The sequence below is a fragment of the Tympanuchus pallidicinctus genome, unplaced genomic scaffold, assembly GCF_026119805.1.
Source record: "Tympanuchus pallidicinctus isolate F22 unplaced genomic scaffold, pur_lepc_1.0 scaffold3, whole genome shotgun sequence".
Taxonomy (NCBI): Eukaryota; Metazoa; Chordata; class Aves; order Galliformes; family Phasianidae; genus Tympanuchus; species Tympanuchus pallidicinctus.
The window spans coordinates 52710178-52728111 of record NW_026294747.1 but is presented as its reverse complement, the minus strand read 5'-3'; the positions used below and the strand labels follow the sequence as shown (position 1 = coordinate 52728111).

The following is a 17934-nucleotide window of genomic DNA, read 5'->3' as shown; positions in this document are numbered from 1 at the left end:
ATGTAGTTGGATGTGTTGGATGTACATGGATACACTGGATACACTGGATGCTGATCCAGTTGCATTAATTGAAACTTTCTGCTTCCTGAAAAATACAGATATTATGAGTTATCTGGGACAATCTGCTAATCCCTGTGGGACAATCTCAGGTAATCACTTGCACCATGTGAGAACAAAAACACTGTGAAAGGTGGAGTTTCCACATTTAATAATTCAATTTATGTAATAGCATTTTTCAGTTGTTTTAAATAACATAGTTCAATAGCACTAAACATTTGTTCAGTCTTACCTCTCCCAGTCATTGGAACTTCTCTCCTATACCATAAATTCATTTAAACATATCAAGCCAATGATAATAAAAGTAAAGCTTTTACATGCTAGATATAACCTAGCAAAACTTCCCATAAAGCTTCCCAAGGAGGTTGTTTTACTGTTTTAAAACTGTTTACATAAGAAACATATTTTTGCCATAATGTAGCTAACTGAATATCTGAAAATCTACGGCACGTCTGAGTTAAAACAAAACAAGGCACACATGCCCTCCATGATGCTTCTGCCAATTAATCTTATTGCATTTTCCATAATATAACTCTCTGACTGATCTGAAACAGCAAATATGTTAATTTACTAAATCACAGAATCATTTGAGTTACAAAGGATGTTTAAATGGCAACAAGTTCAACTTCCCTGCAATGAACAGGGACACCTACAGCTCTAACAGCTCAGAGCCCCATCCAGATTGGCCTTGAATATCTCCATAGACAGGGCATCCACCATCTCCCTGGGCAGCCTGTGCCAGTCCTGCCTTTATCCCAATGTCCTTATTGCATCACTGTCTTAGTTGCACAGAAGGCTTTACCCCTGGCCTTATAAGTGACTCACAGGCTTTTGAAAAGCTTTCTTTGAGCTCTGAAATACCAACATATGCTCTCTTCCAATACACAGGTTAATGGAGATGCTGACATTTCAACTAGTTGGATAGTGGTGACAAGGTTAAATGCCAACCTGCCCAGAACAAGACAAATAGAAACACACCTAAATAAGCCCTTCTGAGAAAATCTCTGGCCCTCAGTCTTAATGAGGAGTTGGGAGAGGACTCCTTTGCTGTCAAGGAACCTGTTACGTTGTATTTTATAAAGTTCTCAGTAGCACAGTATTAGATGCAAATATACAACACTATCATCTGCTTAAAACCACCTAGTGTCAAGCACATCTTTACTGCAAGGCAATCTCCACATCAACACCTCCTCCTCCATTAGCCCTATATCTCTTAGAAGGCCAATTAGAAACCAATGATTTCCTCTAGATAAACTCCACATCCTCCAAATAAAATGCTCTGTCTTTGAGACAGAGCATTAATGTATTAATTAATTAATGTAATTTTTACATTTTTTAATTAATGTTGTTGAGTCCATGCCTTCCTGAGTGGATCTATGCTTTTAAAGGAAGAGAGGGAAGAAGTTGCACACAGAAAAGCTCCTCATTTGGGGGCATCCTCATGCCTTCCTCTTAGTGAGCCTTGATAATGCAAATAGACCCGGCCAGCAGGACCATGCTGTCGTTCAAATAGATGCTTCCCCTCACCAGCCCAAAGAAGGGCAATGAAGCTGTGAGGGATCTGGGAGCAGCTGAGGGAACTGGGATTGTTCAGTCTGGAGAAGAAGAGGCTCAGGGGAGATCTTATCACTCTCTTCAACTTCCCAAAAGGAGGGTGCAGCAAGGTGGGACTCGGTCCCTTCTCCTGGGTAACAATGATAGGATGAGAAGGAATGGCCCTAAGTTGCACCAGAGGAGATCCAACTCGGATATTAGGAAAAATCTTCTCAAAAGAGCAGTGAGGTACTGGAACAGAGAGGTGGTAGAGTCACCATCCCTGGAGCTCTTGCAGAAAAGGACAGATGTGGCACTGAGAGACATGGTGGGGTGAGGCACAGTGGGGGTGGGTTAACAGTTGGACTAGATGATCTTAGTGGTCTCTTCCCACCTTAATGATTCTGTGATTTCAAGATACTGTAAGGAGCAGCTCAAAAACTGACACACGTCCTCTCCTTTCAAAGAGGTCAGCTTCTCTGGCATCTCCTAGGCACATCCGCCCCACATCCTACATTCCCACAGAAGAAAATGCACTTGTACAGCACTGACCCTGAAAGGTTTCTCTTAGAGCAGGGCTGGATTTGGTCAAGGTTAAACACTTCAGCCAATGAATTCCTACAGATAGAAAGCCCTTCTACGTTACTATCTGCTGCTGTGTGAAATATGATTTAATCTACGCTACTGGTAACGATTTTTGCTAGAAGGTACCATCTTACACACACACTTTTCCTCAGGACCAGAAATTGAATCCTATGGACCCTTGGGAATGCTTGCCTGGAAGTCCGCCAGACAAGTGCTTTCCTACAATTATACACTGTAGTGTCAGTGCGTGGGTTCAGCCACCACTTAACAAATTTACTAGATAAACCTCCGTGATTCATACCAGCAGTGTTCAAGTGGCTAACTGCCATGTACTGGCAGGGAGCTGACTAATGTTGCTTGAACAATGAAAGAACTCACTTGAATAATGAATTGGGTTTTGGCAAATAAATGCAGAGATGACTGACAGTTTGTGTCTCTGCTCCAAAACAAGAGCTGAGCAACAGCAAAAGGGTGAGACAGGCAGCCAACAGCTTGGTACAGGAGGGTCTTACAACTACAGGTGCACCTGTTCTCAACAGAAAGGAGCATGTCCTGCTCTCTCCATTTAGTTCAATCGAAAGAGTGGAGCAGGGTCTCTAGAGGATCGCACGCTTTCCTTCATCAGCTCTCCCGTGAACAATAACAACTTGGGGTCAAAGCTACAGCAATCACATCTGTTTTCTTTCCTAATGTGCAAATTGCCATCACAGGTACTTTTAAGACGAAAACAAGAAGTCAGCATTTCATGCCATGAAATTAGCAACTCAGTTTTGGAAAGCCCTGTCTAGAAATTACTCCAATACCTGGCAGGAATGACCAATTTTCCAGACAAAGTATCCTATACAACTTCAGTAGCAAATTCTGCTCATACATAAAACCCACTTGGGTTAACAAATTCGTCTTTGCTATGATTTAAATCCAGTCAGTGAAAAACAATAACTTGGCCCAAACCATTCCCCCATAAATCTGAAAGCAAACAGAAGCCAAGGCAAGGTATGCATTTAAGACATTTAACTGCCTCTCTAAAGCAAGAATAATAAAGCACCATTCTTGAGCTATTCTGGAGATGCAAGAATGACTAAGAGTTTCTTCTGGGATGTTAACATTCTAAGAAACAGTGAAGTATTCAGTGTTCATCAATGCTTTGCCTTGGATATCATATGCATCTTCCTTTGCAGTGGGAATAATCACAGCACTTCCATCACTGCAGAGTGGTACGTACTAAATTTCTGTTGATGCTGAGATGAAATATGCAATCGGTTGGGCAATCCAGGTGGATAAATAAAGTCATGTAAGTGCCATATTTCTGGGGCTATAGAGACCATGCAATCTGCACAGTGTTCAGAACTATTTCACTGCAGTTTTGCATGCAGTCAGAGCCAAGCTGATTGCTCCAGGTTACACAAGATCTGCACAGAAGTGTAACAGAGACCTTTGCAGATGCAAGTTGGAAATCTGGCCACTTTTCTCCCACTGTAAGCACAAGGGTACATGTACTCAGCTGTACACAGAGCCCTATAGCTTTAATATTCAGTGGTCTACAAATAAATAGTTTCTTTTTGGGTTTCTCCAGAACACTGTGGGTTTTTCTTTTTTTTTCTTTTTTTTTTTTGTGAAAGGCACAAAACAAGATAGTTTTACATCCACTTCTGTGGCTGTGCTACAGAAGCCCAGAGTTTGCCTGTGGACAGAGCTAAAGCAAAGTGCAACAGAAAAGATTGAGTTGATTGCTAAAGATGCAAGTATGAGCTGACAGAAGCCAACAGGAAAGGTCCTTCCAGAGTGATAAATGATTCCTAGTCCATTCAAAGGATCTGATGGAGGTACTTAGCTCCTCTGTGCCGCACAGCAAATGGGATAAAAATGACCTATATAAACACAAAAGGAGCTACATGAGTCAGGCTCTCAGTGCATATTCAGCAACTCTAAGCAACAGATGCAGAATAGGTATTTAAACAGTAAACCTTGGACAAATCTGGCAGCCTCCTCATAGAATGCTTTATGTTTGCTGTTTTTAGCTTTTCAAAGTGTCAAAAAGCAGCAGAAAAAATAATGCTGTATAGCCCTACACACCAAGAAACAGCAAGTGGGGTGAAAAGACCTCTGAAGTAAGCTCCACCAAATGAGGTTATGTTATTCAAAGCCCTTTTTTTCCTGTAAGACACAAGGTGATGTATCACAGTCTAAATATCCCACTTAGTTCTGTCCTCAATGAAAAACCAAGTGACAAAACAGTGATAAAACAGAAAACCACCCACATTCATCTGGGTTTCCAGCACCACCATCCCACATCACAAAATGCTTTATCAGCAGCTACAGAATCTTAATTTGGCTCTTCTGAACAAGCATCCCAATGTGCAGTGCTGCTCACCAGAAGGATTTACAAATCTCTCCAGAACCTCCTCCAACATCCCGATAATTTTGCTGGCATGAATAAGAAACTTCTGGCATGCAGAACAAGCCACTGCCAGCTGACAACGCAGCGAAGAATTTCTTTCATATCTGAAGTTTGCACGAGTAGGCAGCTGGGACTGTGATGAATTACTATCTCTGATTCCAGCACTAAGTATAAGACATTTATTTGGCAGAGTCTGTTAGGAAAGATGTCGCCAATATCAACTACTGGTATTAGCAAACTTCTTCAGGAAAGCTACCGATGTTGCTCACAGTCTGCTTACAACAGGAGTTAGTACAGCATTTTTTCATTGATTGAACGTTAATTGAATTCTGCACTGTTTCCAAAGAAAAATGGAAACGTTTTGAAAACAACTCAAATTAATCATTTTCAGTTCTTATTTACTCTTACTCTGGGAGCCAAAGCCTCCTTACAATAAACCTGGACACTTCGCCTGAGAAATAGCATTATCCATCAGTTATTTACTGTGTTTTTCTCCCTAGTTTGATGTTATACTGCCATGTTTTCAGCAGCTAGCACTACAAAGCTTGTTTACACAATCCTGCACATCTGACTTCTCTGCACAAATATTCCAAGGACAAAGCATTTGCTTGGTATCTATTTGGAAACTGACTTGTTTTCTAACCAGTATTCAACCAATCAAGCAGTTCCTTTAGAATACAGGAGCAGTCATCATAGTGGGATGTATTAACTGAAAATCACCAAATATTCACTGATGTGGCTATAAAAGATTCAACCATTTGATCACCAAACTTAGCCTAGTGGGAGGTATCAATGCCCACGGCAGCAGGCTATAACAACGGAATCTTTAAGGTCCCTTCCCAAGCAAATCATTCTGTAATTCTGATCCTATTCTACATCTTTGGCTTGTGCTTCAGAGATGAAAGACATGCACAACCCAGGAAGAGCAAATACAAAGCAGGTTACAAGCTCCATTTAATTTCACTTACTGAGGCCATGTAATTACTTTGTTATTATTACAACCATTATCATTATCTATTATGTTATTATGGTTCTCACCTCACCCTAAATCATTTACTACTGCTATTGGGACACTCCTCTTCAGGGCAACAGAAGTCCCTCCGAAAGCCAAGGAAAGTAATTATTACTGCATTTAAAACATTCTAAATCCACTGCATTATCCAAAGCCCAAGTCCTCTGTGAATACCACCCAGCAGCTTCAACAAACAGCTAATCAGCACCTATAGATTTTCCATAGCCCAGCTGCAATGGCTCATTAATGATCTAGCTTGGGGATTTGTTTTTTTATGGACTTTGTAATGTTTTGAAGCACGTCAAACCATCATTTAAAGATTCTGTTGAGAATAAATTTAATTGCACCACACTTCAACCAGAGTCATAAAATCACAACCTTGTTTTTAAATAAGCATTTTAAAATATCCAAATAAATAGCTTTAATCTTCTGAAGATCTAGAAAGATAGAAAACTTACTTTTTAAAGTTCAGTACATCTCTGGGATGAGCTCAAAGTGTTAGCAGAGATAATTATCAGAGAGATTATGCAGATCTTATTTTCAAAAGGTTTTGTTTGTTCTTTTGTTACATAATTGCTTAGTGTTCGTTTGGAACTTAGAAAATAGAAAGCATCAGTGAAATACCAAGCATTATTTATTTAACAGGAAAATAATTTTGCCAAACAGCATTAACATCTTCAGCATCATTTGCTGTATTTTGAAATGTCTTGTTAACCTGGAGAGCTGCTCAGTCATCTAACTTTGGCAGCACTGCAAATGGGAAATGTGCTTTACCACTATTGTTTTTAAAGTATTTCAGAAGAGAAACAGCAAGAAGCAAAGGTGCACTGTAGTATTTTGTGAGTTCTTTCATTTCTAGCCTTGCTGGTGACGAAGGCCGTCACACTTATGAGACTGCTGTAAGTCAACTTGTTGGCCTTGTAAGTCAAAGCACTGCAATAGAGTACACAATCACCACGGAATCACTACATGTTTACAGAACTGGATAAACCCACTTCAAATGTTTCCAAGACTGCCCAAACTTACAAGCAAAACTCAATCAGGCTGTGTGGATTAGAGTATACAATCCAACTTCTGACCAAATTTCAGTCAAGGTCTTTTAAATGTGATAGAAACCATCTTTAAAGTATAAAAAAGAGGACATTAATTCAATACATAATTATCACTGGACACACTTACGGACTTACTATACTTATTCTTGCAAACAAGTTAAAAGTTTTAACTATAAATTCAAGTTCATTTAATGATCATTTACAGGGACTTCAGTTTCTCTATAGCGTCAAAAAGCTTACTGCAAATATTCTATGCAATCATCTCACTGCATATGCAATCTCCTTTGGCTTAAATACGGTAAAAGCGAATTCTACTTACAGCCAACCATCATCATGGCCACTGAAAAAATCTTCTCTCCATCAGTGGTTGGTGCTATGTTTCCAAATCCTATCGTTGTAAGGCTTGTCATGGTAAAGTAGAGAGAGGATATGTACAAGGAGTCTTTACTGGGTCCTCCTTCCCACTGCCCTGAGCCAGTGGTGTTGTATCGATATGGTGTCCCAATACTCAGTGCCAACTGGTAGAGCCAGCTGTCTGTTTTGATTGTGTTAGTGACTTCGTCTATAACTTCATAGTCCCCGATGCTGTACCATATGCAGGCTAGCCAGTGGGCCACCAGTCCAAACACACACACCAGCAGTACCAGTACGGCAGCACCATATTCCAAATAATGGTCCAACTTTCTGGCAACTCGACCAAGTCGGAGAAGACGCACCACTTTTAGTGAACTGAAGAGGCTACTGATCCCCTACAAAAGAAAAAAGATTATTATTTCATCAGAGGAATCCTGCTGGTTAACAAAGAAAATTACAGTGATTCCTGCAGCTGTTTGAAACCTTTCTGTACATTTTCTAGTGCCTTGGATGAGAGATGATGCAGTACTTTTGTCCTCAGCGGGGTAAATTAAGTTTGGCATTGGATAGCTGTATAAGTTACTTAGTTCAAACTTAAATCTTTCAAAGTAACAAAAGAATCCTGTGAAATTCAAAGTGAGAAATGGCACGTTCATTACAACACGGATGAACTTTCACCAACTTGAAGTAAATGGTACATTTTGCTTTGACCTCTGAAGTCAAATATGGTGGAGGAGCAGAGATTGAAGTACACCATTAGGGGAGCTTTCCTCCAAACTGCCCAGAACACAACAGCAATACATTAAAACCAAGGAAGGGGGATTGTCACTCTGACCAAAGTGGTGTGGTCCATCTGCCTCAACAGCCTGCAGCATTACCAGATGCACAAGAGAAACATCAGAAAGTAATTGTAATTACTTTTAAAAATAATATAGAAATCTGTCCGTTGCTCTTGCATCCATCAGACAGTAGCTGGCTAACTTCGGTCCAAGTCCAATGCTCTCCATCTCATAGTATGCTTTATTACAGCTAATGTAACGTCCAGTTTTGTAATTTGTAAGTATATCTCACTGACTGAACACAGACCTAAAAACTGTGTGGGCACATCACCTCTCTGAAGTGAGGGAAATACAGACTACAGAGCACTGGCAAGAAAGCTGCATGCCTTTGCACACAGGGTTAATTTCTTTGCATATCAACAGATATTGCAGATACTTTCCTAAAGCAAGAATTTGAGTAGTTTTTGGGTTTTTTTTATCAGCCAAGATAAATGAAGTACAAGTAAGTGCAAGCACAAATATTTATGGAACAGAAGCACAGGGACAATCAAAAAATTGATGGAAACGTCTGAGAGGAAACAACAAGAAATGTATTTGTTCTTCTACGTACACACAGTTGGCAATGTATTTTAACAGAGTTTATAGATGCAGAAAGAAAAAAAACATGTTCCTGATCTATTGCAATCCCATGAAATGCCTAACGTGCATTAAATTAATTAGTGATTTAAAATAGAAGCTTTGCAAAAGAAGGTTTCTAATATAAAACATTAAATTAAATGTCTCCAGATTCTGAAAGTCGAAATTAAGACACAGAAAGCAATGAGGCAAACATTCCTACTTACCGTGCCAAGATTAAATTGCCCTTTTCTATGCATCATTATCAAATCAGTCTAGTCAAAACACTGGCTAATTACATTATCAAACAGTAAAAAACTTCACTTTCTGGAGTTTTCCATATGAGAATCTTCCCCCTTTTGCATCTCTGTTTCTTCGCACAATTAACGTTTGAAGAGTGAAATGCAACTGATACTGCTAGATGTAATCTGTTCAACAAAGTTATTGTATGCTTTTCAAACCCTGCTGGAATTTGTTTCAGATCCCCAAATCCTTAATAAATTGAAGTTCTTTATTTGCATTCAAGCTCACATGATGACTAATATCACAGAGGGAAGTGGAATTTTCCCTATTTCACTTCTGTATTTTGCATTTATGCAAGATACAGGTCTAGTTTATCACTTATTTTCATCTAAACATCTACCTATTAATTGATTTGGGATATATATCTTTGAGCCACTCTGCATGGTCAACATGTGCAGTAATCTGGGAAGTTCAAAAAAGAGTTTGTTATGCAATGGATTGGTTTCAGTGGAATACTGTATGAGTCAGAAACACTGTCACAGAGTCATAGTAAATCACATTATCTAATGTAAAAATAAGAAGGAAAAAAAGAGAGAGATATACATTATTTCCATTTTCGTTGTTCATTACAAGCAGTATAGCTGAGGAGCTAGAGATCTGAAATCTGAACTTGAAATCCATTTTCTGCACCCAGTAGTTTACATTTGTCCCAGCAACAAGGCTTACACTGCCATACAATCCAAATCTAAGAGTCAGTCCTTGACCAGAAAGCCATCCTCCATCTATATTACATCTTCATTCCCTAAATTACATGGGCTGTTTAGCAGTAGTACAACTAATATAACAATATAACAATATATATTCATGTCAGAGCCTGGAAGAAAGTCTGTGCCACAGCTTCTCTTTTCCTAAAAGCCAAGATAACAATCATATATAAAACAAAGAGAAATGTTCTGTTTCAGCTGACATTCAAAAGCATTCTTTCCAAAGAGTAATTGAACAAATCTTACTTAAACGTCCTATAAGTCTTCAGGCCTGCTCAGTCTAACACACTACTCTGTGGAAAAATAATCAGATACGTTTACTGAGGGGTCACATGTCACATCTAATTTTGCAAAACACTGAGACAATGTCAGGAGCCTTAGAAGTGTATTCCATATAACACTACCTAGGAAAGAGCAATTTGACACATACTAAATGGGCATGTGACTTTACTGCACTATTAAGTGCTGGGTACTTACAGCTGGTCAGAGGAACCTTTATACTTCAAATATCTCTTGACAATATTGGCCCAACTCTTAATACATAAAGCTCTGCCCAAAATACACCAACAGTCCCTTTGCTGAAAATTATACTGAAAACTGCCTTGAATCAAGCCTGAGCTATTACAGATTTTGGTGTTTTTAATTCAGCTGATTACTTGCTGCCTTTTATTTCATTTTTCTTTTAACTGCATTTATGCTCCATAGCAAATGCCTCTCAAAACCCTCTCTATTAAAGAGCAGGCACCTGCTCTAACTGGAATAACCTCAGCACTCATGGAACAGAGAGGTGATTAGAAACCTTAAATGGAGCATAAGATCCAGTTTGGTGCTAGCATCACTTAAATAATACATGCTTTTGATACTGCAAATCCTGCCTTCTGAGAGGGGTGTGTGCTGTTCTACTGCCATATTTGGTTTTTGGGGGCAATAATCTGTAGTATCTGTTGCTCTGTGTTTCTTTGACTGAGAATATCTCATGATATACACTATCCAACCCTGTCCTTAGAGGTTTTGGCCAATGTTTATGACCATATCTTCATCGGAAGAGGACATTCATTCCAATTGCTCTTCTTCATCATCTCAGACACAGAAATCTTCTAACAGGAAAACCACCTACTTCAGAACTGCATTCTGTTTGTCAAGTTTGGAACCTGAAGTCCCAAATCAAATGAGCTTAGGAGCGTAAGTCATACACCAGTGCAACTGCAGAGAGTTTCCCCATGATTTCTGAGGTCCCTCGATCAGGAGAGAACACGCAGTAGCTGTGAACCAGCAGCTTTTGCACTGCCATTTCTATTCAGTGAATAGTAGAAGGCACCACCACAGAGGAAGCTGACAATGTCAAATTTATCCAGAAGGACATTTCTGGGGAAAAGATGTTCAACTTCAGAATTAAATTAAATCCATTCATGAATAAACAAATCAAAGCTTATTGACTTAAGCATCTAGCAAAATCTGTTTTCTCAATTTTTCTTATATGCTGAGAAAATTAATTCAGTTTGATAGTGGGGGGATATCGCTCTGAAATGCAGAGGGGACCATTCCTTCCTGTTAACAGCTACCTGAACTTTCTCATTTCAGATCCTAAATGCTACCACATTATCAAACTTCAGTCTTCAATGAGAAAAGAAGCCTTTAAGCTGCATGTCTGCTTCCGGCTAAATTTTTCTGACCAAAGACTGAGCAAGATCTTTTTTGCAATTGCAGTACAGCCAGCGGGAACAGACCTCTGGACCCTGAGCCAGAAGTGGGAGCTAAGCTCTCCCACACGTAATGAATCCCTGATAAGGCAGTCAGCAGGAAGAATGAAGCTTTCAAAGTCACGTTACACAGGGGTCAAGAGTCAGACATGCAAGAGGATAAAGGGAACATTGTCACCAAAGGAAAATGCAGGTTAACAAGTGCAGGAAATAATTCAAGTTGGTGTTAGCACCGGAGATGTCCTGTCCTCAGCTGGAAAACACAAGAGGAGGGTCTGCTGTAGAAGGAGCAATTCTAAGAATAGCAGAGCTGCATCTTCGTAAAACGCATAAAAAATTTAATCAGCTGGTTACTTGCTAATCTAATAAGTCTTTTCTGCAGTAGGAAATTACTGCATAAACGTAAAATAAAGGCATAAGCAGCCATTTTCTACCATCTAAATTCTCTAAAATCTGCTCAAGCCGCAAAATTAAATCCCAGTACATACAGTGAAATAGTACATTTGTGCATTTATTTTTTTTTCCTGTTAGGGAACAATGTGTTTTTTACTCTGGGCACTTTTTTGATTAGATTTCACTCCATGATTTTTTGTTTATACGTTGTTAGCTGCAGGCATATATGCCACAGCAATGACAAAAAAAAAAAAAAAAAAAAAAAAGGGAGAGAGAAAAACATGCAAATTAAATGTGTTCCAACACTTATATCCTTCTGGCTCTGAAAATGGGGATTGGTACTGCACCATTTAACACACAGTACTGCCTTCAGATGAGGCTAGAGGAAAACAAGAAAAACTTTTCTCTAGATCTTGATGTTCAGCACATGGCGGTTTTGACGAATTTATGGAGTCACTAAGCACCAGAACTGAGGACCTTTCTATGAACCATTTTAGGGCATCTCACCACAGTCAAGAAAGTGATCACAGCACATGTGGACCTTCTTAAGCTAAATTTTAGTTAATAAACTTAAGAGTTGCTAGATCCAAAGCAATGACAGCATCCTGCATTCATAAAACATAACCCAGGATTCTTTATCACAGAATGGCTCAGGTTGGAAAGGACCTCAAGGATCATGAATCTCTAAACCCCTTGCCACATGCAGGGCCACCAACCTCTACATTTCATAGCAGCCCAGGCTGCCCAGGGCTCCATCCAGTCTGGCCTTGAACACCCCTAGGGACGAGGCATCCACAACCTCTCTGGGCAGCTGTTCCAGCACCTCGCCACTCTCTCTGTAAAGAACTTCTCCCTGACATCCAACCTAAATCTTTCCACTCTCAACTTAAAACCATTTCCCAGCTCCCTCAGCCTATCTTTGTAGGGGAGGTGCTCCAGCCCCCTGACCACCTTTGTGGCTCTCCTCTGGATCCTCTCCAACAGCTCCCTGTCTTTCTTGCACTGGAGGCTCCAGACCTGGACACAATACTCCAGAGGGGGCCTCACAAGAGCAGAGTAGAGGGGGACAATCACCTCCCTGTCCCTGCTGGCCACTCCCCTTCTGATGGAGCCCAGGATACCATTTGCTTTCCGAGCTGGCTCAGGTTAAGCTTTTCATCCATCAGGACCCCCAGGTCCTTCTCTGCAGGGCTGCTCTCAAGGACTGCTCTTTCCAGTTTGTATGGATGCCTGGGATTCCTCCGGCCCAAGTGCAAAACCTTGCACTTCACTGTGTTGAACCTCATTAGGTTCACCCAGGCCCACCTTTCAATCTGTTGAGGTCCTTCTGAATGGCATCCCTTCCTACCACCGTGTCAACCACACCACTCTGGTTGGTGTCATCAGCAAACTTGCTGAGAGTGCACTTGATTCCATCATCGATGTCATTGATAAAGATGTTATAGAGCACTGGTCCCAAGACAGACCCCTGGGGGATGCTGCTCATTACTGGTTATCTCCATGCAAGAGCAAAATGGTTTCATGCAGGCCGACCTGCGGCACACAAGCCCAAGTTATACCATGATTGAGCTCTAAGCAGCCTCCTGGGATGGGGTTCAGCTCTCACAATGCTGCAGCCCTATAGCAAGCCACCCGATCTATGTGAATTAGCCAGTTTTCCCCCCCGGCACATGAAGAGAGGAGCACGTCAGGAAAGGTTTTCAAGCAGCAGTGGGATGAGTCATCTCCTGGAGCTGTCTCTCCCCCCTCACTGAATGCAAAGAGGCTGAAGCCTATCGCTTACACAGCTTACAGAAGGGAAATTAAACCCATCCTTAAAAATCTGGATAGTCCAGATTTGAGCAGCATCCAAACCTGTATTATGTTATTACAGAGACAGATATTACAGAGCACTGTCTCACAATGTGACTTAACTTTCTCAATATGAGTTTGGAGAATAAACGTTATTAATAACAGTAGGACAAGATTTTCTGCAGATGCAATGGCATGCTTATTTCTTCAGTGAACAGCCAATTACTCCATAGCAAGTGATGCTATACTATATTTCATTCTGATAGGAATTTGCAGAAGTCCCCATTGACTCGAAAAAGGAATTGAACTGGTTCACAAAAAATGAACAAACTCAGAGTAAACTGGACTAGCTTGATTTCAAAAGTGCAACAGCAGATGAACTATGAATGGTATCATACCGAGTTACAGATAGAAACAAGGGAAGGCAAGTGGAGTGGGAGAGATGGGAGTCGGACACTTGACAGGTGAGGTTGCCTGGAGTGTCCTTACTTCAAAAGGTACCAAAGGCTATCAGAGGTTGTGACTCAAGACAGGAGCAAAATCTGTAAAGCTCAGCATCAGTTCTAAACAGAAATCATCATCCCAAAGAATGAAACAGAAATAAAGAATGGACATATGAAACAAACAAACAAATGCTCAAGAAAAAACATTACATCTCAGAAGGCAAAAGAATAAGTAAATAAATAGGTATAAAGTGAGAACTGCCAAATGTCAGGTCAAACATTTCCTTGCAACAAACGCTGAAACAAATACTCAGAGATTCTTCACACTCATAAATGGAGAGAAGGAAAAAAAAAAAAACAAACAACCAAAGCAACCAGGCTGCAGTGATGTAAAAATAATACAGATGGGCTGAAAATTAAATTAGGTAGCTTTAGTTTTCAAAGATGATGTAAATGTTTTTCAGAAAACTTAATGCATCAAGAAGGAAACAAACAGATATACTACCCAAACAAATGTTAAGAGAAAGAGTAATTAGAAACACTGAGATAAATCAAAACGCAATCAATGCAGCAGCATGGGTTTGCTAAGCTTAGGTTAGCTGGGGTCTTGCCAAGATTTTCTGACAGCCCTCTCTGATAACAAACCTCTTTAGCTGAAAATGATGGAGAATAAGAAATGTTTGGGTACACTAATTAAAAACATGGAGACTCAAAGAAATCAGTGGGTTGCCCTCACAGAAAAGGTTAATCCAGTTCCAGGATGCATCAGGTGAGTGCTGCCAAGGGCAAGAGGGAAAGCCAAGCCCCATTCCCAAGGAGGTGATGGACTCTTACAACTCAGCTCTAAATAGATGTATTCAAACACAATGATGTGCAGGAAAAAAAAATCCTAAAGCCCCTTTCATAAAAACGTTTCTAGACAAGATCAGCTTGCTTAGACTACATAAAGGAAAATCAATGTGCGTGTGTGCGGGGGGTGACTGTTCTTTCTAAGCACATCAAAGAGATAAACATGAGGGAAAAAGAAGAAATATTTAAAGTAACCAAGAAGGCTGGCACAGGGACAACCAAGCAGACTGCAAATTAAGACAGATTTGCAGACACCATGAATTAAGGCGGATTTTGATCAGTTTATCACAAGGATGATAGGATGAACCTGCCCACTAAAGACATGAGTCAGTGACTCAAATGGTCCCTCTGTATTTTCCCTTATTCCTTTTTTTTTTTTTTTTTTCCTCCCCCTGCCCCCCGTTTTTGTTCTTACTCTTTAAGAAGCTGAAGTGAGGTGAATTACATACAGTCTCAAGGGCAGGCTGCATCTCATCTCAGTCTAAACTACACTGTGAAGAGGTCCACATCTGAACTAGTCACACTTGTATTAGTGAGAAATGAGCATCTGGGGACAGAGTGACACTTCAGATAAAGGAGCATTTGGGTACAGGGTGAATCTGCAGGCCCATCTCCAGCAGGTATTCTTCTCTATTGCACAGGAGGACCATCCAGAAGGACAGACAAGCTGCTTGAAATTCAACTAGCAAATCACTCCCAAAAGAAATTTTCAAGCTGAGCTACTTAAATAGAGCTTAGCTCTAAAATCTCTGGTTAGCTCCTTAATACGTCTTTACTGGAGCTAATGTTGAAATAAATCTTCCAACATATCTCAGAAACCATTTATTTTAGGTAATCAATTAGAGCAATAAAGTTGCATACATACAAATCAAAATGCTGAAATGAGAAAAATAAAAAAGCAACTTTTCTGATTTATCACCACTTTAAGAACTGAAATTATGGTTTGATTCAATTACATAAATCTACACTGGAATAAGGGACATGGCTTCTGCAGAAGCTACCTCAACCCTGGGTCCAGTCTGAGCCCATTTAACGTCTGGTCCTGCATCTCTGATAGCAGTGGAAGTAGGGAATGTAGTAAGCACAAAATCGAGTCCTTAAAGCAAAATGAAAGCAAGTACATTTTCTCATGCAGTCCCTGAAAGCATCTCCGAATTTATTACTCAGGACCTTTCTTTCACCCCATGAAAATGGGAAGCTTTTCTGTTGGCTTCTTCCCCCTAAGAAAAATATCAATAACCTATAACACCGTAAATACAATTCCAGTGAATTGTTTATGGTACAGCCACACAGCTCAAAACATTTCAGACACTGAAGAAATGAGGTTATAAAAAGAAGGAAGACTTCCAAATATTTACTTTAGATTCCAGTTGAGATGTATGAGGACTTCTGTTATTTTTGTTAGTATAGCAGGGTACCCAACTGAGCAATGATATCGTAAAAAATGATGATGAGATCATTAAAATATAATGATATCATAAAATACTGTAATTTTTACTTATTTAGAGAAGGCAGATGGAGGCCAAAAGGGAGGGAGAGGAAGGGGAGTCCCAGCAGCCAGGACAGCTACTGAATTTAGTTGATAGCTCAGTGCCAACTAGAAACCAAAAGTTTCCTATCCCAAATATAAGAAGGAAAAGAGAAGAAATATCAGGAGAGAGTAACACGAGCTGCAGTATTTCTGCAAGCATTTCTGAAGCTATGTGTAGCCCTAATGCCAAGGGCTATGGGTAACAACAACCCACTCTTCAGGATTCAGCAAAATAAAGACTTGGACTGGGTTACAAGGCTTTCTATCTATAGGAAAATGTGTCTAAGTAAACCACCAGCCATACAATTAGTATTTCCAGTGGGATGGGATCCATTCTGTGCATAGCAACTGCCTGCATACCCAAAGACTGAGACTCCTTTCCTTCCACTCATGGCTGTGCACCACAAGCTCAATAATGTGGATTTATGCTATTACCATCTGCATTACTTAATTCAGTATCTGACTGGATTACTTCATGTGCCTTGTCTCCTCCATTAACACCTCCTCCTCTGCAAGAGACAGCATCCACAGGATACAAAGCTTTCCTTGAAAGTTCTCCCCATACAACTTGCCCTAATTAGATTTTTTGTTTCTTTGTATGGCTCTGACTAACAATTCAAGTTAAAGTGCTTGTACCCAACATCTGCCTCCCACTATCATACACACCATGCCTTTAGCATCAACTGAGTTTCAGACACTTCCCATCACAAGTTTTCCCACATATCAAAATGACATCTATGCACCTCCAGTTAGGAACCTGCTCAAACATCCCAAAACTGCCATCCTCTTACAGCAGTTACAAAGTTGGTCATTAATGTATGGCAGACAGAACTGTAGCTCAAAAAAAAAAAAAAAAAAGCTAAGAACAACTGCTGCAATTCTGCACCTAAGTGACGGGGAATATAGTTAAACATCTATATCAAGTCATCCGTGGTTGGCTACACTTATATTTAGACATCTTTACCAAGCCACTATATTAGTATATTACTTTTTTCTGCACACTGCAGCAGGATGACAGCGTTCTTCATACTTAATTGCCTTCCCACCGCATAACAAAGGAGAAAATGCCAGGTCCCAGGCTTAGCGTATCTGTCATTGTGTTGCTAGGAGTTTTCAACATAGTTTAACAGTTGGCTGCATCAGGGATTTAGTTCTGGGAATTATTTTGTCAGATATTATTTCAGGACCAGAGCTACATTCTTGAAATGTGTCAATTTATCCCCACATTGATCACACCACTCAGTCCACCACTGGGGTCTGTAAAGCCTTCTTCAAGCAGCTTTGGAAAAGGGAATGCTTGCAGTAAAACACTGCAGACCTGAGCATGGTGAAGCCAGTTGTACCAGCTTATATTTGCATTCAGTTTACACACGACTGTTTTAGCTAACAGCAGTGATGTAAAGAAGGTTCTGCCATCACTGAAATTGATCAATTACAGTAATTAAAAGTAGATTATACTTAAAATTCCATGCCTTACTATGTCCTGCTCAGATCACTGAATTCTAAAGGCCACTGGGTCATGTAGTCTTACATTATTAAACAAGAGAAACAGAATTTCAGAGCTTTATCTCGTTTAAATGTCTGCTTCCACTTTCAGCCAGTAGCTCACGAAAATTTATTGTTGCAGAAAAGATGGTCTTGTATACAGCTCATTTGAAAACTATCTGTTTGGCTATCTCAGCATCCCACTCCACTCTTTGCAGTTCTTGCCAAGTCATTCTAGAGCCACACCTTTGTCAGAATTGAGCTAAATCTTCAAGATCTCCTTTTGTTACGATCTCAGAAATTCATGAAACTAGGTGAAAACTGGCAGGAAAAAAAAACAAAAACTGAGC

At 40.1% G+C, this 17934-nt stretch overlaps 1 protein-coding gene across 1 annotated transcript in view; it reads right to left on the bottom strand.

Moving 5' to 3' along the window:
* Window positions 1-17934, bottom strand: part of KCNH5 (potassium voltage-gated channel subfamily H member 5) — a 151143-nt gene that overhangs the window by 87034 nt on the left and 46175 nt on the right. The window contains exon 7 of the mRNA XM_052696097.1: window positions 6957-7386. Coding sequence (XP_052552057.1) covers window positions 6957-7386 — 430 coding nt within the window. The remainder of the gene's footprint in view (window positions 1-6956; window positions 7387-17934) is intronic.